At 46.7% G+C, this 22,805-nt stretch overlaps 1 protein-coding gene across 1 annotated transcript; it reads right to left on the bottom strand.

Moving 5' to 3' along the window:
- Positions 1 to 8,275: 8,275 nt before the first annotated feature.
- On the bottom strand, positions 8,276 to 18,172 carry LOC128725101 (GTPase-activating protein CdGAPr). Its single transcript, XM_053818822.1, has 7 exons — positions 17,804 to 18,172; positions 14,554 to 16,433; positions 14,213 to 14,481; positions 13,824 to 14,146; positions 13,065 to 13,750; positions 9,316 to 12,729; positions 8,276 to 8,493 (listed from the first exon to the last, which is right to left on the bottom strand). Exons 1-7 carry the CDS (start codon positions 18,170 to 18,172, stop codon positions 8,412 to 8,414), a joined length of 7,023 nt encoding a protein of 2,340 aa, XP_053674797.1. The 3' UTR covers positions 8,276 to 8,411.
- Between the last annotated feature and the right edge of the window lie 4,633 nt (positions 18,173 to 22,805).

A 22,805-nucleotide genomic window follows, 5' to 3' on the forward strand; every position in this document is an offset into this window, starting at 1 on the left:
TCTCATAACCTTTCATCCTGCTGTGTGTTTATCCTCGCTATTATACCTTTTTCGCATTCACGGCCAGCGATGCATGAATAAAAAGGGCCGGAATGTGTGTGCGTCCTGGCAACGGAATCGAACCCGGAACAAAAAAAAAAGGCATTCCACTCGATTCAGAAATAATGCCCGGTGTTTCGCTGAAGGATCGGTCTAATGGAAAATAGAGGGATGTGCATTATCGAGAGTTCGTATCTTCCGTTGGCGAATCTCTTCCACATTCAGGACCTTAACACCTCACCGGGAGTGTGAGCGATATCCTTACATCAACCAGGGAGGCCACCAGACACCAGACGCGCTGCATTATTCACTTTTATTAGTTTGTGTTCCCGCGGTGCCACCTAATGTGCGCCCTGGCGGAACGATTCGCATGGATTGAAGCGTTTCGAGGCGTACCTGCTGCTTTTGGCCAGTCCTTTTGGCTTCCGTAGCGTTACACCTGACGCAGGAAAGCTCACCAGGCCACCGTGGCCAGGACGTGTTTAAAGTCAACGAATGTCAGCATTCGTTAGGTTTCCCTTTTACCGTACGGTACGATTTAAATCCGCTTACGCCACCGAGGGCGAGGGATGATAATGGAAGACGTGATGAACCGTTTACGGATTTGAGGACTCTAAAGCGAAGTAGAACACACCCTGGCAGGGGTGATTTTAATTATCTTCCGTGCCATTTCGGGTAACCATGGAAACGCGCGTGTAATTACACGGAGAAATCAATCGGTGGAAAGGCATGTCGTGACATTTGCATGCGTTAATGTTTTAGTTTGACAAATTTGAGCACATTTAGTGCTTATTTATGATCGACGCAATTTTTGGATTAAAATAATTTGCTTTTAATGTTTGTTTTCATTGAAAAATAAGCAGCTGAAAGAGATTGATGAGCAATAGAAATGTTGTTTAACAGTTTTTGTTATACCTTCTCAACTGCACACAATACCCATCACACAAACACGCTGCCGTTAGTGTGTATTTGCCCTCAACCCATCCCATTTCAAGCGAAAAATCATCACAACATCAGTAACAAGACATAATTGCAAAATTCAGCTCGTTCCACAGCATGGGTCAAATTCATTCCTTCTCTTCAAAAAATCGATCGAACCCCGCGTCCTCGCAGCCCGTTCATTTAATTAACGGCAATTATACATCTCGCCTGCCATCAAATCGAGCTTCGTATCTTCCCCTCTCGGCTGGCCAGCGACAGGATCGTCGAGAATTTGTCCAGCTTGTTTGTCCATCCGGGCCAAATGCAATTTGCTTCGAATTCATCCTCAACAGTGGCACGCGGCTTTTCAGGCTTTGTGTTGCAATATGCCACTGCTGGAAGGAGTGCCCGCTTTTACCCCGGGGGACATTCCAGGACGCTGTTGGGTGTGTTGAAATAATCGCATTTATACCGCAACATCTTTCCACCATCGCGGCCCGACCATTATCAGTTGATTCGGCTGCTAAATTCTCCATTAAATCGCACTAACAAGCTCTTGATTGATTCCCTGGCCAGGCTAGCGAAATGCGAAAAGCGAAGGCAAAAGAAGAAAAAGATGAAAAGGAAGAAGGAAACGGAAACTGCGGGTTTTCTGCCGGTGCTTCCGGTGTGCACCGGATCAATGTTCTGCTTCCACCCGCAGCCTTATCGGGCGGAAATGAACGCTCGAACGACGAGGGCTGCGTAGGGTGGAAAACATTTTTTTTCAACCCCCACCCACTCATACTGAGGGGTGACTTTTTCGCTGGTTTTCCACCGAGTGTCTATCGAGAAGCCACAACGGCCGGAACAATGCGTTGTGTAGCGTTGAGTTTGGAGAAGATTTTTCCTGCTCACTTCACAGGCGGCTCCCTGTTTTTCCGGTTTCCATTACACTTTTCGCGTTTTTCGTTTTAACTTTTTCCCTGTGACGACGAGGGTTTTCTATTTTGTGATGCCCTTTTTTCGTCGCATGTTCTTGTGCGAGCGGCAAAAGAAAAGGAAGGAAGGAAGAACCCCGCATGGAAATACTTCCCGCGAGATTAAGAGGCTTATTGTTGCGAGTTGTTATTGAATTTTGAAAGCCATTTCGCTTCGATCAAGATGTAATGCGTATCGCTTTTCCCAGAAGCGCTCGATCTTCGGCGTGTGGGTGGGGGGAGGGGGGTGGGGGTGGGTTGGAGTCGGTGCAGAGAAAATGTTTGCGATGACGCAAGAAAGACATGCCCGTGAGAGAAGCTCAGTTTTTTTAGCGGCTTCTGATGATAAATGTAAATCGAGACAGTGGAAATTTAAAATAATGCTAAATGCATCGAGTTTATAGTTGGCTTTTATGGCCTACTAACATAAAAGCTTATAAAAGCTTAATTTCGTCACCAAACAACCTGTTAAAGGTGTACCAATTTAAGTAACTTTCTGTTATCACTGTGGCGTTAAATTTTCACGGGCTCTTCATTCAATAAATTCAATAATTTAATTAGTTCATTTTAGGATAAATTAAAGACTTTCTTGCAAGTAAACTAGATAAATGCAGTGGGCAATTCCAACGAATTAATAAAAAAGCAAGCAGATCATTTATCAAACCATTGCAACGATCGCCATTGCTCTTCCAGTGCTGTTTGTAAACAGGAGAACTGAACCAAAAAGCTTATCAGCAGAGTAAAGAAACCAAACAGCCTCTAGACATTACGAAAGAGAGATGAAACGATCGATGAGATCGCTCCATACCTCTGCGTTATCATTGAGGAATGCGAGAGAAAGAGAGACAGATGCATCGTTGATCAGCTGATCGTGATAATGATCGTGGAATTGGATCTCGTGTTGGTTGGTACGCAACGAACGGCTCGTTTGAGTATCAGCCTATTCAATTTCATGATCTCCTGTTAGAATACTGCCCCCGATGGGTTTCAAAAGAAATCCGAGCTAATTCAAAGTTTCTCGACAAGACTAAGATGATTTGGAATCGAATCCATTTAAAATTTAAGTTTTTGTGCAATTGTTGGGAAATTCAAACGAATATTTTCGAGATCAAAATGATATAGGGATTTTTTTTGCAAGCCAAAAATAAAAAACCCATTTCGTCTCGAATGCAAATGAACGTTGATCGCATTGGTCAGCGACGACTTCATACAAAACGCAGTCAGACACTTATGCAAAGCACACATAGCGGCACCAAACTACAATACCACCCATTTAGGGTCGCTGTTAGTATGCCGAACATGTTGCACCTCCGGCCCTTTTTCTGTGCGGCCACGTTCAATGGAAACGAATCACGAGGGCGTATTTTTTTAAGCGCGACGATTTGTTCGCTCTCTCTCTCTCACCCTGGCGCCTGCACCCAAAAACCGAAGGAAAATTAGCAAAACCCATCGTGGGAGATTGCGGGAAAAGCGTGAGAGCAAATTTAGACATACAACACTGAAAAAAAAGTGCAGCACGAACCATCTCTTCACAAATCCGATCCGCAAAAACCATACGTCGACAATCCCCCCGGGAGACCGACGCCATCGGGCCAATCTGTGGCACGGGTGGGAGAAACGGGCGCATTTCCAACCCCGAGAAATGTAAAAAAAAAGGACACCGCCCAAATCAGCGTACCATAATCCGCATAATTAACCGACAATAGCGCAGCGTAGCGTCTCCGATTACGCGACCGTCGTTGTGCGCACGTCAACCGGGGTGTGTTCACATTCGAAGAGCTCGAAAAAGTAGCGTTTAAAATACGGTAAAACTCTTCCTTCCGACACGACTTGCCGGAGCATCTCAGGAACGTTTGCGGGTTCCTGAAACCTGATCCGAAAAAACAGCTTAAACAACCGGGCGAGAGATATGAGAGCGTGCCGCCTTTCCTTCCCGTGTGGCGTGTTGGCAGGATGTTGGCTTTGGGTAAAAGTAAAACACAGAAGAAAAAAAAAAACGGAAACCGCCACTTCCCAGCATCGCAGCAGGACATGTGAGTCCTCGGTAGGACTCGCAGCAGGACTCACGACACCCTTCGGGGCGGTGGCGTTGCGTTCGATTCGGCCGATAAACGTCATGTAAACAGACTAATTGATTGAAATTAGGTCCACGTGGCACACACGCCGCCACACACAACGGAAATCGGAGTCAGCCGTGTCACACCGTTCGTTCGTACCTGACCGGAAGCGGGAAGAGGGAACTTGGGATTCGTCGAGTTTTATTCAGCTCACACCCGTCCGGTGGTAGGGACACGTCGACAGCCTCCGTTTGACGGTGCCACGTGGCGCTACTTAAGCGACTTTGTGTGGCAGGCACACGTACACGGGACGATGGAGGGCTCCGGTCACGAGGGTCATGAAGCGGCTGTGCACAGGTTCATTATTTTGGATGGATGTGCACCGATTAAGAAAGCGGCAAAACGTAATAACAACCTGTCACACTGCGGACAATTGTGACCTGCTAGAAAAGAAAAGAAGGATGCATTTTGAAGAGAAGGTGCCAAAAGCAAGGACAAGGAATTCGGTTTAATCACCCGCACTTGTGACCCCTGGACAAGCACAAAACGTAACAATTATGGCACACTTTGATGTGGAGAATATTTTGCACTTTACATGCTCTCATTACGCGGGTCCTTTTGAGGTGGTCTCTGTGGCAAGCAATAATAGCGATGCATTATTTTGCGCACATTGGAGCATGCTTTACACTACCGTCTATTTGTGTCATGAGCTACAAAATCATCCTGCAGAGAAAAGTACACACTATTACTTCGTATTACTTCGATAAGGGCAACATGTGCATCGTACATCCGGTCTTCGACGGTATATAGGAAGCGGGTCTGATTACGCTCTGTAATTGATTTGATCTCCGGTTTGTGTCTGCATTTACTGCACTTTATACCGGATGATGAGAAGATTGGCGGAAGATGGCCACGGTAATACGACCCGAGCTGCCCGGTATTGATTGTGAAGGGTCTTCTCATCGGTTTAACTGCAGGCGTGTGAAGAAAAATCATTAAATACCGTCGTCCATCATCCGCGCCAAGCGAAGGAAACTAAAAGCAGTGTTTTCTGAATGATAAAGAATTACAGCATGTTCGTTTAACAACGTGCGAAACGCCTGCAATGACGAAAAAGAGCGGTGTGAGTAAATTTAATTGCTACCTTAACAGATGTGGGTAAAGATGAAACAGCCACCCTGTCGAAAGGACCTTCTAAAATGGCAACAAACTCACGGGAACTCTTTTGGAGCAGCCAGATAAGGATCAAAGTTCACGGTAGGGCATAATTAGGTTAGCGGCGAATAATGCAGGACCCTTTTAAGGAAACGCAACCCGGACCAGGTTGGCGTTAAAGATAAGCAAACGTTAACATGGCGCGTTCGGTTTAAGGTGCACGAACGAACAAATCAATAACTTACTTTCGGACCCCCGTTGACGGATAGACAGGGAAATGAAGACGAAACTTTAAATTCAATTTCGTATCTCTTTATTTATAACTCTTGCAAAATGTTTGTTCGATCGCACTTGGGCGAGGGAGAAAACGCACTTTCTTGTGGCGGAGAAAAAAAAAGCAAACGTTCAATGCCGTTCACGCGTCCGCTTCGCATTTCATTATCCTTGCGTTCATTTTCATCCTTATACCATAAAACACCATTCACACGTCAGCCCTTTCATTTCGCACTTTTGATTTTCACTATCATTACCAAATCAACCCCTCCCCCCCCCGGAACAAACTCACGCTTATCATTTCTACATACGTTTTTGTTTTCTCTCGTTCGTTCTTCCCTTCCCGTCTCCCTATCCAGTTCCATTTTACTAATATCCTTAGCTTAGGCTCGCCGCCGCACAACGCTTTCCGAGCTCTGAAGCTGCCCTTATATGTCTAGCACAGGGAAACAATACGTCCTTCCTAAGCCATTTTGTTGTATTAACATTTGCGAAACCATAAACCTTAAACGTGTGTGCATGCATCTAAAAGCGGTAATAATGTCGACGAATGTACAATCCTTTTGACGATTAGTGATGTATTGTAGGTTGTTGATGCGTGGCAGAGAGCCACTGTAAATGATCGTTATTTCATTTCGTCGCGCGAATTGCAAATCGATAGCTATCATTTCCATTTATTCCTGATTATTTCTCGATTAACATCAGTTCGACACAGTCAATATATCGGTAGTGGAGCAGAGTGCTTCATTCCTTGTTTTCAGTTCCATGTTGTAGTCACTAGCTGTTACCATATTTTGCTACACAGTGAGAAGCATTCGTTTATGTTGCGCATTCATAAGGATCAACCATAATCTAACGAGTGTTGTTCAACCATACCCATCTGAACACTGGGCATTCTACCGTGGGGAACTATGACTCATATTGGAATACGTAAAAGCACAAGACACATTTGGAGGAGCTGGCAAAAGTATTGCATCGGTAGTGTACGTAAACGTGAAGTAGCTCCTATTCCTCTCTTTCTCTCTCTCTCTCTCTCTCTATAAGTAGTACGCAGGCTGAATGCACAACATTTCAGTGCATTCATTGCTAAATGTATTTACAAAGTGATGTTCAAATGTATATTAAATTCATTGCGAACTGGGAATAGCCTTGCACAGAGAAAGGGATCGATAATAATGACGTAGCTAATCGCGTCTCCGAATGCAGATTTTACTGGTAAAAAGCGTTAAATGGTTAGCGTAATCATTGCATCGGTGTTTGCGGAATTCTTAAAGTATCGTTAAACAACTTCCACGTAACCTGCTCACAATCCGACGTGCGTTGTGTTTACTTTTCTCAACTCGTCTGCGGAATATACCAACAGTACAAAATTTCGTTACAAAAAGGGCGACACTTTACTTTAAAGTTCAAAACGATTGGAAGATCTCAACGCATTCTGCCCATGGGATGCTGTTACACTTGGCTTGGCTGCAGGAGTTACTACTAATAATATGGTTGCCGTCTTTCGAACTATTTAAATCTCCTTGATGGTCTTTTTTGTTTGTTTGCAGTTCTTATTGTCTCTCGTGCACACTTGTCTTTCGCAAAAACTGATCTTCCTCTCTTGTTTTCTAGTGTCTGAAATCTTTATTAGTTGAGTTTACTTATTATCGTTTCTCGTGTACCACTGTGCGAACTGTGGCAGCACTTGGGTCATATCTTATTACATTATAGCACAGCATAAAATAATCATAACAAAAAGCAGAAGTTTTCAACAGAGAATTTTTCCTGACCACAAAACCGATAAATCCAAATCCATATAAATCGCAAACATAAAGGAGCAAATTTTGCTAAAAAAAGAAGCACTTCGCATCAAAAAATATCAAAACTAATATTTAAACGCTTACACAGTAAAAGTATTAAAAAAAACATTTCGTTAGCGAATATACAAAGTTAACATGAATTCTTATAAAAAAGAATCTTAACGTTTTCGAAACATATATACCCAAACGACGCATTATATTCTTTTACGCATGTAATTAGTAGAATTGAAGTCACTAAAAAATCATCAAGCAGTAAAACAATAACACAAAAATCGTGATGTAGTTATATTACAATGTCCAACTCGTGCGTGCTTAATTCAATGCCTAATGGTAGTTTAATTCCTTTGAAAATGCATCTATCATTCGAACGATAAAAGTGAATGAAAGAATTCCCTTCAAATGCACCACGATTGGCGAAAATTCAATGCACTTAGCTTAGCACGCCTTTTATGGTAAAAACTTATTTACATCGTCCGTTTAGAAGAATTTCGCTTCACCAGCATAAACATCTGCTCGATGGTCACAATGAAGACCGACCGCTCTACATAATATATTCATTTTACACCCTCCGCAAACGACTAAAGTTCATGAATATCATAGCATAACGTTGCTCTAATTAATCACTTTTACTACATGGTAAAAGCTGCACTGCATCGTCACGCAGCATGGCATAGCATACGTTATACGACGCATTGTTCATATTTTCCATCAGTTAGATAGTTATTTAAAGATGTAACTAAGCTTATTCATTCTATTGTTGCTTTGAAAATCCTTACTAGTCAAGAATATAAACAGGAGGAGTGGAAAAGTCTCAATTTCATTAGGAAAGATTTACGTTTGGCCTCATGCTTACTGTAATTATCAAGTTGGAAGCCGAGCAAAAGTTAAACCCGACTAAAAATACTCCAAGTACCGACAAATCAATCGCTGGTTGATATCGTTGATGAAATATTTGATTTCTGTTGCTCCTGCTCGACCGGCGGCGTTTATGGTATCGATGAAATTGAATACAGCTGCCCGGATGAATACTCATTTAAACACCTGAGTTTTTGTCGATTGCTCCAGGTATATAATATATACATATAAAAGCTTTTAAAGTATTGCAATAAATAGGTATAGCTTCGCTTCCACTCCTAGTTGTATATAAACAATAGTGTACGCACTTATCCGACAAACGTTTATTTTACACCATAATATGATGCTCGTTAAGATTGATTCTGCTGCGATCTCGACTCAAACATGGCAGCGACGTCTTTAATAGATATGGGAGGTGAGCAGCGATCCCGCCTAAAAAGATGTAAGAAGAGAAAACATAATTAATACACGTTAGAATTGTTCCATAAATTATAAAACAAACTCCACAAAAAACGTCATGTTTTAATGCCTTTAGTATGCTTAAAATGCTTTGGTAAATTTCGTTCGAGCAGTGCTTCCGTACTTGCATAGCCGATTGTGTGCAAGCTCTGTGATTGTATGCAAGCACATCAGTTTTGTGCAAGCTAGTGTGTGTTGTGCAAATGTCGTGTATGCTGTGGTAAAGTTCATGCAAAAAAGTGCAAGCTGCATAGGTTGGTTTAAACATTATATCTGGTATGTTCGTTTTTGATCAGAACGATAATCCTTGTTTTCAAAATACACATATGTTTATAAAGTTAGCCCGTCCTTTTAGGTGTTTATAACTGTTTTCACCAATAATAGTACAAAAAATATACATGAAAAGCGGTCTCTTGAAAAGAGATTAGCAATAGCAAATTTTTATAAAGTAAACAAAAAGAAATCGTGCATGTTTTAGTTAAATAATCGCGCAATAGATCAAATTTGCATTGTCGAAGGTAAACACTGCAGGTCTGGAAGCAGGATTAAACATGAACATAAAAATACATGCCAAAAGAAAGTCAACACGTGACACAGATAGAGCCTACCCTAGACATGTGGAAAACGCGAGAGTACACAGGTGTTTGGTCAGCTGTTGTGCATTGAAGGAAAGGGTTGTATTATTGATAAAAAAAGGAGACCGTTGACGTGCGTGGCCGTGCACTTGAGCCAGATACATTTCTGGACTGTGCGTGTCATGAGTTAGACTGGGCGTACGGGAAAACGTCTACTTACTGTGTACTGCTGCTGCTAGAGGAATTGCTGCGCGTCACGATGACGCCACTTCGACCATTATTGAAGCTGTGACGCTGTTCGCGCTGCTGTTGCGCATCTTTGCCGTCAGAGGACATGGTCGAGCTGGGCGCCACGGACGACGCAGGATAGTCCATGCTGCTGCGCTTGACGTCGAATTTTTGGCGTGTTTTTAGTTCAAACTTGTTGTCACACACCTGGGACATCGAGGCATCGCCAGCAATCGGACCTGGTGTGGCTGCCGCCGACGTAAGGTCGTTTTGATTCTTCTCATCACTAACGCGTCTGGTACGCACGGTTACCATCGGTCGTAGCGCGATCGGGTGTGTTGGCATGGCCACCGTGTTGAGAGACACGGCTGACCCTAGCATTCCCGTAGTCGGTGGACCATCGGCCAGCGGGAATGGACCATCGGACGACAGCAGCTCGGCACGGGATTTGGACCGGAAACGCAATGAATCGTACTTCTTGTCCGAACGATCTGCCACAAAATCTCCTTCTTTGAACTCGCGGAGTTCGGATTTGGACTTTGATTTTAGCTTCCCATTTGCGCCGGCTCCGTAATCGCCACGTTCGCCTTTAAACGATTCCGACCGGTACTTCTCATTCAGTTGGTGTCGTCTTTCCTCCTTAATTTTTTCAATTCGTGAGCGATCCAGCTTACAGCTACCAAGCATTTTTAAGCTCGTTGCGCTGTTACGATCGTCCTCGAGCAGATTTTCATTCTTGCGACCACCCACAACGCGCATTAGGGGTGTGCCCGTGGGAGAAATACCACCCCCGTCGGTGGTTATGGTATCCGCACCACCGTTCTTGTCGGTCGTACCGTCACAGTAGTTATACTGCACCAACGATATCCGATTTTCGGTCGTTGGGGTAATGCGCACGTTGTAGGCACGCGCTTCTTTGGTATCTTCGATTTTCATCGAGAGATCAAGCTTCATGTTGCCAGTTGAACCGCCGGATGTCTGCTTATGACCGCCACCACCCGACGTTAGCTGCTGTGATTTCACACGACAACACTCCGAAGCTGCTTTTCCTTTGCCACCGACATCGGCACAGTTGATTTCCACGTTTTCCACACCGGTCGGTGGTCCGTCCACACCTACTCCTCCACCCAGCGGGGGCAATTTCTTTGGTTGATTGAGGCTGCGTGGTCGTGCGGATTGAGACAACTCCAGCGACTTGCGCCGGTTCGGATTGTTCTCATTGAGAATGTTCTTTTCCACCTCCGGGATCTGCTGGCTGCTCTTGTTGAATGGGGTGCCTCCTACAACAACGTAACCACCGCCTTCCAGACGACCTCGACCGCTTCCAAATTCCCGTACAAACGCGTTTTCATCGAGACTGCGCGTGAAGCTGGCGAACGCACTGCGATCGTCCTTGTTAGCAGCTGAACCGACATTTCCGTTGGCGGACTTATTACGGATTGTCACTCTTTCGCTCGCACCGTAATGGCCGTTGTTTAGGGACGAGCGGAAGTGGTGGTTTTGGCCCCGATTGATCCCACTGAAGTCGAAAGGTGGCGTGACGTCCACTGGACTAGTTTCAAATTTAGTCGCCAACTGCTTCACACTCACGACCGTCTCAACCGTGGATGGTTCAGTCGATGCCATCGTTGTCGAAGACATCACCACTTTCGGAACCACGGTCAACTCGATCTTTGGCGGAACTTCGATCCGGTACTCCATCTCGTTATCGAGATCGCTCCGATCGGCGCACAGGGACGAAAACTCATCATCTGTTAATACCGATTTAAGCGTATCCGTTGGATTGTTGGCCGTTTGAGACGAACGTTGCTGCTCGCCAGTGGCGTTTCGTTCGATGTTTTCGTACAACGGATAGGCGGATTTCTTGCGCAGTTCCACATTTTCGTACAACGACACATCCGTGTTGTCGAACTCTAGGCTATCCTCGTTGATATCCGACATGGGCACGTCATCACTTTCCTCCTCAGTCACCATTGCGACACCGTTCGAAGATTTCAATTCTTCCTTACAGCATTGCTGTATCGCGCTATTGACATCGTGCGTTCCTAGACAGATGTCGTCATTGCGATTATTGTTAATGCCATCTTCTTCGGTGGAGTTATCCTTGAAAGAAGAAATCGCTTTATTCGCCGCTTTAACCGAGCTGCTTATATCAGGTACTATACGCTGCGATGCCGGAGCGTCTTCTGAATCCGTTTGCCCTTCCATAGGCCCTACACCGGCCTCACTCTTCACCAGATGGTTAACTTCCGAGACGACGTTTTTCAGAAACTTGACCTGCTCGTATACCATTGTTTCGTCGAAGTTCGTTTCCAGCAGACGTTTCGAAGGCGAAACATCATCCGATCCACCGTCTTCTTTTTCGTCCTCCTCCTCAACAGTCGGTACAAGAACATTTTCATAAATGCTACGCCGCTCGCGTTGGTACTCTTCTTCCGCCATCAAATCCGGGTTCGCATCCACACTCGGCACAGTGGCCACGGGTTTCGTCGGTGGGGAAGTGAACACGTTCCCATCCTGCTCTTTGCGAACGGGCGATCGCACGTTGTACGTGATGTTGATGGTTGCCTTTATCGGAGTACCTGGGGATTTGGAAGCCTTCTGGCCAAAGGTGGTCATTTCAATAGGTCCATTATCACCGTTGGCCCCAGTTCCCGTGCATCCATTGGGCGAGAGATCGGGATTGAGGTTTTGGTACGCGTATTCGCTAGGCGTTAGCGACTGACTAGTGTTGGTAGTCGTGTTGTCCGATGTGAAGTTTGTCGAGCCGGTCAGCTTGGTGGAAGCGCCACTCAGATCGAGTGAGAGTTCCTTTTTCAGCGCTTTTAAATCGTGCTTTTTCGATATCAACTTTCCACTCGTGGCGTTCGGCGTTTCCTCGACGGCAGTTTCTTTGGCATTCTGCTGTTGTTCCAGGTGGGCAGCGTTAAAGGCACCAGCAATGTCCATCTCGTCGTACACGGGAGTAGTGATGTTGCTGTTACTGGTGGTGTCGGAACTCGTCGAACCAATCAATAACGAGTAGCACGGACTCGGAACCGGAGGTGATTGTGGTGTACTGACTTTTCCCGCGGTACATGAAGACGATGCTGATGGTGGCGGTGGCGGGTGTACGGTCGTTATTTGCTGTTTGGCTTGGCCATGATGATGATGATGGTGATGGTGGTGATGATGATGATGATGGGATGGAGGAAACAGTTCTTGGGCAGTTCTGCGCAGTACGTTCTCGGAACAACTGCGCGGCACGTACGCGGACTGCTGACCTTCCCGTAACTCGCCACCGCCATCAGCACCGGTGCCACCTCCGGTTCCGCTGGTGCGGTTTGAATCCGACGTCCCGGGATGGTGGTAGCTATAACGGCCAGGATATTTCGGAGGTTTCGATTGACCGGAAGAAAGCAGAAAACTGTAAAACAAAAAGAAACGGGGGATAGAATCGAGAGGGGACAAAATCAAACTATAAAACACGACAAAGGACCTCAAGAAGGCTTTGAGCACTACGTCGAAGGAGTAAGAAATGCAACGATAAGGTAAGATGGGTAAGAAAGGAAGCTAAACATGCGCAGAAATGGTATGACCAGCTAAAGGATGAAAACGATTGAATATTCCAACGTCACTCGAAACGGAGAAATGTGCAAATTTTGAAGGCACCCTCCTTATGGTTTTCTTTGTTTTTTTTGTTTTCGTCATAATCCTGTCGCTGCTATAGCCAAGAATATCTAACACGTAAACGCAATTTACCTTTCGTACAAGGAACTTTCATTTTTCTTCAACCCGACCGGATCCGAGGCTGCCGGTTGCGAGTGCGTTTGCTCGTCAACACTCATAGACTGAACTTTTTCCACAACCGATGTGGTTGGCCCTGTCGGGTGGGACCCTTTCTCCTTCTTACGTTCTTTACCACCAGCAGCACCAGATCCGGGATAGCTAAAACGAGTCTCTTTGACGGGCGAAGAGTTATGTTTCCCGTACGCGTATTGTGGACCTGGATAGGAGTTTCGCAAACCCACTGCCATTAGATCAACTGCGTCGTCTTCCTGCTGCTCGTCGGAAGAATCTTCCTGATGTGGTGGCTTGTGCACTTGGGCGCTGGTGAAGATCGTGTTTACCACGGTCGTACTGGACGTAGTCGATCCTCCATGCTGTCCTCCTCCATTGAGCACCATAGAAGTGTGTTCAGGTGTGCTGCAGTCGATGAACTGAATGTCACTGAGCTGATCTTCAAGTTTGTAACGCTTGCAGAGGCTTTCATCGTCCTGACCAAGCCCTCCATGTTCTGACGCAACAGTTGCCATGTTCCACTGCTTGTTGCCATCCTGAGAAGGACTGGGAATATTCAGTCGTGGTTGCTTCTTAGGACTCGGGTTTACACTGTGACCGCTTCCAACGTAATCTTCTGGCCGTGCACGTAATGTACGCCGTACCGACTGCTATTATAAGTGAAAACAAGAAATACCTTCAATTAAACAATCTCTATTCAACCTGCAAATATTAACTCACCTCTTTAGCGACCTTAGGGCTGCTAACGAGACTTTCGCTCTCCGAGAATATGCGCATTTCCGGTTCTTCTCTGTCAAAGTTTAGACCAAGTTCAGACAGTTCCCGTGACGGGCAGGTAACAACTCCACCGCCACTTGCTGTACCATTGGCGATAGCTCCACCACGCATGGGCGATTGCAACAGATCAAAGTAAGAATCGTGCGACACCGAACGACTGTGCCCCGCAGTACGTAAACTGTCCACCGAATTCGACCGCACACAGTTACTGTCGATGGCCAGATTTTTTCCATCAAACAAATCAACTCCCGACGAAAACAGCAAACCTGAAAAAAGAATTTAAAAGATTAGTATTGCTCAAACGTAGCAAAATAAGGACAATATTCACGCACTTTTAGCCATCTTGTCCAGAAGTCCACTGGAACTCTCCTTAATACTGACGCTTCGTCGGTGATCATCTACAGTCACCTTGCCTTCGGCTTCTACTACATTCGACACGCCCGTCTCCGGTTGCAACGTCAGGGCAACAATCGGTACATTCTTCTCTGATGTCGTCGAGGACGTCATTCCACCCTTAATATCACTGTTGCTGTTGGACTGGCGCGGCTGGCGAGTGAAAATTGATTTCCACGAGGAATGCGATTTTCGTTTATTCCAACTTCTAAAACGACAGGGAAAAAGACCGTGAATATGAGTATGTTTTGCTGAGGTGAGCCATTTACTTTTATCTTACCTTGGCACGGGAAGCACCGTATGATACTTGTCCGGCAAGCTGGATGGACCACCACCGACCTCGATGTACGATCCGATGTGTGTCGACGGGTTGGTAATGTTGATTGGAATCGTTTTCTCGCTCTGGTCCATACAGTTCCTCCGGATCCGTGCCTCTTCCAGGCTGAGCAGCTTCGCTCCACCTACACTCAAGCTCTTTGGTCGTTCCATCGACAACGATAGTTCCTGCTGATCACTGCCGGTACCTCCGTAGTTCTGCACACTGTTACTATCGCTCAGTGAGTTCGGTTGCGATTCAACGTAATGGCTCCCGAAGTCATCCGCCGTATCGTCGAAGATCTGCTCACAGTTGCTAATCAGATACTCCGTCACTACTGCCTGTACTCCAACGCCACGTAACGCTGCCACTCCACCAGATTCTAGCGCAGGACTACGCAACAGATTCGGTGCCCAAACGATAGCAATATTGCGCTCCGTCATACCGGTGTTGGCTGAGTGGCGTGAAATCTTGAACAGATGTGTCGCGAGATACTTCAGCGTGCGATAGTGCGGTGGAGGTAACTTTTGCACCGTTTGTCGGATGAGACGCAACTTCAGATCGGTTGGAGCATCGAGCCGTGTCTGGATCGCATCTACGAAGTGATCGTACAGCTGGTACGTGCACAGCGGATTCGGTAGCTCGCGGAAGTACATTTTCAACAGCGAGCTGACAGCATGTATGTCCTGTCGGATGTCCGGATGCGTAAGATCGGGAATGCGCTCCTCGTCGAACGCACGTCGGAGCTTTTGAATGTTAGATGTAATGCCCGACAATCGATAGATGCCGTCCACGATGCCGTACTCCTCGATAAACTCGGCGCAACACTTCAGCACCATCGGAATGTCTTGTCCGCTGTTCAGCAGATGTTCACCGAGGTCGCACGAAAAAACACGCTCCTTGTAGATGCCGCTCTGCTTCAACCGACGCCGCGATGGACGCGAAAGGATAAAACTACGAAAGAATGCGATCAGCTTGCCGTGTTTGCGCAGCACCGGCTTCGTGGGAGAAACTGCAAGCGATCCGACGAGTGGTGCCGGAAAAGGCATATGACGGGGCACTTTATCTCCGATCGTCGCAACGCAACTCTGGGGAAAGAATCCCACCTCGTACTGGTTCTTCTGCAGATGGCTCTTTTTACCCCGCCACCAAATCGATTCCGCCGGACTAGGCATATCGATCACGGAGATCATGTCACCCACCTCGATCGAGATCTCATCACATGCTTGCGCAACGTATCGACGTACACCGTAAGCAGCACCTACTGCTGGGGTGTTAATGCAGCGCATCGTCTGCTCATCCGCCACGGGCAATCGACGACCCTTATTGTCGATCTGCAACCAGGTTAACACCGGTCCGCAAGTCATGGCATCTGAGGCAATCATCGACAAACGGGCTAAGTACGCACCGACCAGCTTCTCCAGATGTTGCTCATCGCTGGTGCTGCGTTCCATGCGTTGTTCGCCGCCACCGGCATCCGGAAGTAGCATTAGTACGTCACGCAGGTTCTCCAACTCGCTGACGCGCCTATCGTACACGCATCGATGCAACATCTCGTCCAGAAAGCACATGTTCTCAAAGGAGCGCTTTATCATGAACGGATCCGATCGACCAGCGGTGACGCGAATTATGAACCAAAAATTAGTACCGCCCTTCGACGTGGATGACGAAGCCGTTGGACCAGTAGGTCCGATTGAGTTCGTCTGGGAAGTGCTGAGATCGGAAGCTAGACCAAGCTGGGAATCGCTACGTTCGTCACCTTCGAGCTGAACGGACAGGTTACCGAGCTGTACGCGTTCATAGTGGAAGTGGGCACATTCTTCTAGCTTCGGGAAGCGACAGGACTGCAAAGAAGGGATATGACATGATATGAGAATATGAAGAGCTGGCTACGATGAGCACACACAAGCGGCTCGAACAACGCTACATGACATGCCGAACATCTATTGAAGGGAAAAGGGAGCGCCTAATTGAGTTATGAGAGATCTACGGCACCAATTAAGTAGATTCCCAGATAAACCCAAGAGTATGGGCTCGCAGCTGTTGCACTCGCAATAAGCCCTCAAGACCATCGTTCGATTTAAATTTCAGATTCCTACTTCAAGCTACACGAATCGATTCAATATGTTAAGGGATTAAGATATAATCTATTGTCATGCAAGAAAGCAATCGTAGTAGCCTCATTATCAAGCCATTTGCATCGGAGAGTGCGTTAAAAAGCATAAATTATAACCCTTGAATTCTAAACATATTCATATTTGTTACGGGATACACAAATGTTGAACATTGTTTCTTTAAAAGTCAAACACTATTCTATGCTTCGTATGGTCAATTCGTTTAAGCGCTCATTTTTCTGTTTTTTTTATAACAACAATGTTATCTGATATTAACAAATGTTGAATCGTGTTCTACATGCGACACCAAAAGCGGTCTTCATCGAAAATCGATTTCGAGTCATATATCGTGGATTAAAAATTCAAAAAAAAAATCTTAACCGTACCCTCTCTCATTTGCATACTGACCACGACATTTTATGATTTTTATTGCGCTTCCAGTCCGAGACCATCGTTTATGAAAATCTGTTCCGATCCCATTCTACTCCGCATCTCAGTGAAGATGAAACGGAGGACAGAGTAAAATAAATCCAGCATGGGCAGAGAGTGCCGATAGCGTCGCAACCCTCGTCATCTTTCCCTTCCACGAGACCTTAACGCTTCGGGCGTTGGATTTGAGCAAACATCCAGGACACTTGCTATGGAAAGTAATTAAAATCGTTTCAATTTTTCCACCCTCTTCGAAGCACCCACCCAACCACCTCGGCCATATCCGTGGTAGCTGTCCCTGCGGGCGTTTAATCAACGCACTGGAGCGAGCCCTGATACAGGGACCACTTTTCAGCAGTGCATCATAATTGAATTAAGAGCAGCTCTCTCTCTCTTTCTCTCGCTCTTCTGTCGTGATAGTAAATTATGTATGGCTTAGCAAACGAAGCGTTTGGAGCATGGGTTTGGATTTACGATGAAAAAAAAAGGAATTACGATGTTAAAGTGGGGGTGTTCAGGCTCACGATAATGGAACGGGAAGGAAGCAACACGCAATCAAACTGATTGTCGTGTTTTACAAGGATTCTAACGCTTGTCTCCTGTCCACCCTTCATTGGGATCGTTCGGTCTGTCATTAATTACGTCTTTTTTTTTTTGCTTAAAAAACCTACCCCTGGTGCGTTTTGAGAGCGCGTCAGATTTGCACTCTTGATGAGTGTTGAGTCACAGGAGGTGGCTGAGACTTGTGAGGCATTCATGATCGCTGATCCGCTGTCCGCTGAGTGGATGCTCGTGTTGAACAGATCGTAGTTGATCTCCGACTCGCTGTCGCTGATGGTGCGTGGTTTTTCCATGCCTGGTGGTTTTCCTCCACCCGTCGGTGGAGCCGACCGTGGAGGTGGTCGATGGTGAAGGTCCAAAATCGACGACTCACTCCCAGCGCCACCATGTCCAATGTCAATCGGTCGATGTCGATAACCTCCGCCACCGCTTCCGGTTGATGTGGTGACTGACGAATCCTTCCGCATGATTTGACTCATTTTTGTGCTCCCGAATATCGATGGCTCGTGTAGTCTTCTAGTTTCCAGACGGTAGAGACTTCCCTTATGCTTTACAGAAGTAGTGTGGCAGTGACGATGAAAAAGGCGACGTCTCAAGAGTCCACTGGGAAAATGTCCTTCCGGTTTTTCGCTTTACCAGCGCTCTTCAGACTCGTTCCCAGTGTGTCAGGTAATGCCACCTAGCTGAGTGCTCCCTCTGCAGTCATCGTCTTCGAGGTTAGTGCAATAACTCCCATTGCCAGCATCGCCATCATCGGAACCACAAAGATGCGCTCCGGCGGAGGCCCTTAGTGCAATGGCCGTAACGTCGTGCAGCCTGCTGTCGTTGTTCTCGTTTTCACCGGATCGTTCATTCTTTTCCGTTCAAATGCCGCCCTGTAGGAGAGTACTTCCTGTGGAGACCTGCGGAGAAATCAAAAAATCAGAAAAAAAGCAACCATGAAAGTACACGTTTCGCTTAGAAATCAATCAATCGTCTGTCGTTGCGCTGCAGCACCGTCTGCTGGAAGAGACGCCATTGCACTTGCTGCTGAGCCAGTGAACATTTCCGGGGACTGGTCGAAAAAAGTGCTGTACGAGCGCAGTCAACAATTTTAAATCGTCGGCCTGCCCTTGCGTTGCGCGCACAGGAAACGTTAAATTTAAAAGCAATTATTTTAGCTCTCGAAAAAGTGAAACGATACTGAAACTGCAGCATGCTGCTCAAGAGGATCTCTTTCACGCATCGGTGCTTATCTCTTTTGTCTGCAGTGAGCCACATGCAATTGGAAAGAAGCTAAAGATACATCACATTGCCGTGCTGGAGCTGCGGAAACACAAGCGAAACTGATGCTACTCAATACCAAAGCAAGACCAAGAATGAATGTGCAGAAAGGCCTTAGAAGTGCAAGTGCCACGCATGAATGGCCGACGTCGTGCGAGACAGAGAGCAACGAGCGGAAGTGCAACGATGCATGTATATATATATTTTGCCTCATCTGCCACGGCACGATGCAGTTGCATCGTCTGATGCTAGCGCTGCCGAAAGAGTGACTGAAATGGGAAGTGGTATGTAAATGCACATGCATACATTACACCGATCGTAGATGCAGGCAAAAGATTCGCTTCCCCATACACGGGCCGACTAGCTCATCGATAATCGGTAGCATTAAAAGAGATATTGTCATTCGCCAGTGGGCCGTCTAAAGAGCCGACAAAGAAGCCACAAACGATTCGCCATTGTACGGTGCGATTTAGAAGGCTTCAAAGCCGCATCAGAAGCGCAACCACTGGTCGGTGAGGAGCAGATTCTTTTTAATATTCCATTCTTATACCTCGAATGCTGGCACCTTCTCATCCGGTAGGGATGTGGTTTCAGCGAGGAAAGAAAAACAATCGGAAGCCTCCCTAATACTCATTGATAGGAGTTCCGCGAAACTCGCCCATAATACAGCACTTGAGAATGGCATAGAAAACAATAAAAATGACTCGAATGTTTTACGCATTACAAGAACCATAAATGGATCGATAATGTTTGCAGCATGTGTAAGAGCACTCGCGAATAATTGCACTCTTGTGCTTGGAATGTGGCTGGAAGAAGGACAAGAGACACTAAGACGCCAGCAAGGTCTCTGCTGCTATCTATGTCTGTTGCTTTCGCACCGAGCATTGCTGTAAATCACAACGCCCTGCACGTATTTGCACCGGATTTGCATTGGAGCTGCACCATCAGATCACATTCCAGGCAACTGCAACCGAATGCAGCTGAAACCGCGGTCGTTACCGTGCGGCATTATGGACTATCTTTGAAACGAGTTTGACCTAATTTCCCAACCCGATGCCGGTGCTTTTTAGCCCTGCTCGGTACGTTAAGAGTCCACACTCCAATTTGGTCGTCGATTCAGCCCTATATTTCGTCCTCTAAGACGCCGTACCGCAAGGCGCTGCTGCTCAAACCAATCGGTTCCAATCAAACCACCGTGAACCCTTCAATAGCATATTGCACTACGTCGTGCCAAGCGGCAAGTGACCGGCCCATTTAAGGGCAGTGAGCCATTACGGGGACAAGACAATTGGCCACGTCGCGTGTCTGCGACGGTTTAAGAAGCCTTCTATCGACTTGCGCCGCACCGTCGTCTCGTGCTGCCAGTGGGTCATCGTTTGGAATTGACCCGTCTTATCTGTCAATCATCATAAATCCAAACCCGTGACGGCGTCACCGTCGACGTCAAGATACCAACGAATTATGCCCTCTATTATGCCCTCTGGGACGGGCTTTCGGTTGCATGCCACTGCAGCTCACGTCGGTCTGCAACACCTGACCGGTGTTGGCTTGCGAGTTTAGACTAGGTCCTTTTTTACAGCTGCCTGCTCGGTGTGGTTGCCTCATTAGTCGTGCGGTTCTAAACCATTTATTGCTGAGTCAGCGGGTGTCTACCGAGAAGCTAATCAATCGTTGAACTAAAAACTGCGGCCACAATTAACTGGATGGTGCCGGACGGTTGCTTCTACTCGACGAACCCTCAGCCAGCATCACCAGAATGGCATGTGTCACAAAAGTATGGCGAGGAATAATTTGCCATCATGTCGCCGAGATGTTGATAGCATTTAATGGTGCAGTGTGCGGTAGAACAGCTATAGCTCGTGGTGGGGGTTTCATGTGCCTGTTTTGCTGTATTAATATGCAACCAATTAGAGATTCCGAACCTGCCACCGACTGACTCCCTAAATGAACAGTATCAATAACGTCAACTAGGCAATGGGGACGGCGCAATAGCTGCGGCGTCACGCTTCTACGTGATGGGCATTTGAAATTCGCACCCATCATCACATCGGCATGTGTGGAGATTTGTGCCCTTCATACTGTCGAAAATTATGAATCCTCAGTAGCTCCAAATATGTCATGCGTCAGGCCAGAAAATGCGCACTCCATTCGTAACAGAAGGCATGCAAAACACATCCACACCGGCAGCACATCCATCTACAGCCGTTTGCAGATCGGACCGGACGAGATAGGATCACTTCAACAACCGCCGGTGAAAAGGCCGACGTTTCATGGCACCAAATGCCGTATCCGTAACGTGCCGGGTTGTATTATCTGTCGGCCACATTTGGATACTTGACGATACTTTTGGTGACCGAAACACTTTGACAAAGTGCCACCACTGCTTTCGGCAGACAGCATGTGACCACGAACCAAGGTTGGCGCGATGTGCTGCATGACTATCACGAATTAATATCTCCCAATACCGATCCTAATGCGGTGGATTAGGTGGAGCTTTGTACCGATTTGGAGTAAGCTTTTTAAAATTCACATCATGAAGGTTAACCGAGCGTTTCGATTCGGTAATGTCATCTAGTGGAAAGGTTTCAAATCTTCCCTGACGTGCAAAATGCTCGAAAAAATGTCTACTTTGCTCTGCGTAATCGTTCGTAACAGTCCGTAAACAAATCAACTCGTTGCTGGACAGGGACTATTTGCTTGACAGCCATCAGGAACATGCTGGTGGTTCCAACAAACAAGCTCAAATGTCATTTAATCGTTCCCACTAATGGTTCTCGTCCTGCGAGGCGCGTTTTGCTCACTTTCTCTCTCACTCTGGCTTTCTCTGTACCGTAATTCAATTAACCCATTCATGCGCCGATGCCATCCAGTGTTAGCAGCGCAAACAAACTAACAACTCTTGCATGAAGGACATCACCCAAACCCAACGTGCAAACAACTGGACACCCGGCGGCGTCGGTGTGGCTCCATCGATTTTTTTGTGTTCCGGACACCCAAAATCACTGTCTCCTCTCGTCTGTATGGGTTGCCAAATGATCGGTCGTTGCAAAAATGAGCCGTAAAAGTTTCGGCACCCTATCGTACGACGGTTCCGGACCACGTTCCAAGCGACAGACGTTGGAGACAACCATCAGCAGTTCTGTGAGCTCTTCAGCGAACAGTAAACTTCAAGGTTCTTCGAAGTTCGGAACTCTGCTCACAGTATCGATTTTCTGGCGCCCGATGAGTAATTGCGTTGCTAGCAACATTTTGAGGGGAAACCCGATTCGGTGGCGTTCTTGAAACCAAAACGGCTGGGTCGGGAACCTCATAAGCCCCAACGAAAACACGCCGCCAGAGTCATCGGAGGATTTGTGGTGCCTCTTCGTACTATCTTGCTGGCCTCTAAGACGACCCGACAACACCGGCGGCATTGATTTCAGTTTCGTTGCCCAAAGTCGAAGAATGTGTGTCCAAGTCTGAAACCGACACACAAACACTATATGCGGCGTCGTGGAGGTTTCCACGACTCACCGGAATGCCGTCGGACAGGTTCTAATGGCGGTTGAGAAGCAACTACGCAGCGATGCAGCCGATGGTAGGCAGCCGGCAATGGCGATGATTTACTAGCGCTCGACATGGTGACGATCGTAGGTATTTGATTATTAACGCGATGCAGCAACGTTCCTGAGTGCGAATGAGAGCGATAAGTGCGCCTTCTCCTGAGCAACTGCAGCTGTGGCTTTAGAGCTTCGACTCCAAAACAGCACTGTGGACCTGCTGCTAACAAGACGTAGATAATTGTAACGAGCTATATAACCTGCACCCCTGTTAATGAACGAAATTAATTCGACAGCCTGCACAACAGCG

Source organism: Anopheles nili, chromosome 3 (genome assembly GCF_943737925.1).
Source record: "Anopheles nili chromosome 3, idAnoNiliSN_F5_01, whole genome shotgun sequence".
In the NCBI taxonomy this organism is placed as follows: Eukaryota; Metazoa; Arthropoda; class Insecta; order Diptera; family Culicidae; genus Anopheles; species Anopheles nili.

Excerpts from the sequence above, each read along its gene's own strand:
- LOC128725101 (XM_053818822.1), bottom strand. The coding sequence starts at position 18,172 with ATGAGTCAAATCATGCGGAAGGATTCGTCAGTCACCACATCAACCGGA. Across the intron at positions 16,434-17,803 it reads GCTCTCAAAACGCACCAGGG|TCCTGTCGCTTCCCGAAGCT; the intron begins GTAGGTTTTTTA and ends CCTTCTTTGCAG. Across the intron at positions 14,482-14,553 it reads ACGGTGCTTCCCGTGCCAAG|AAGTTGGAATAAACGAAAAT; the intron begins GTAAGATAAAAG and ends CTGTCGTTTTAG.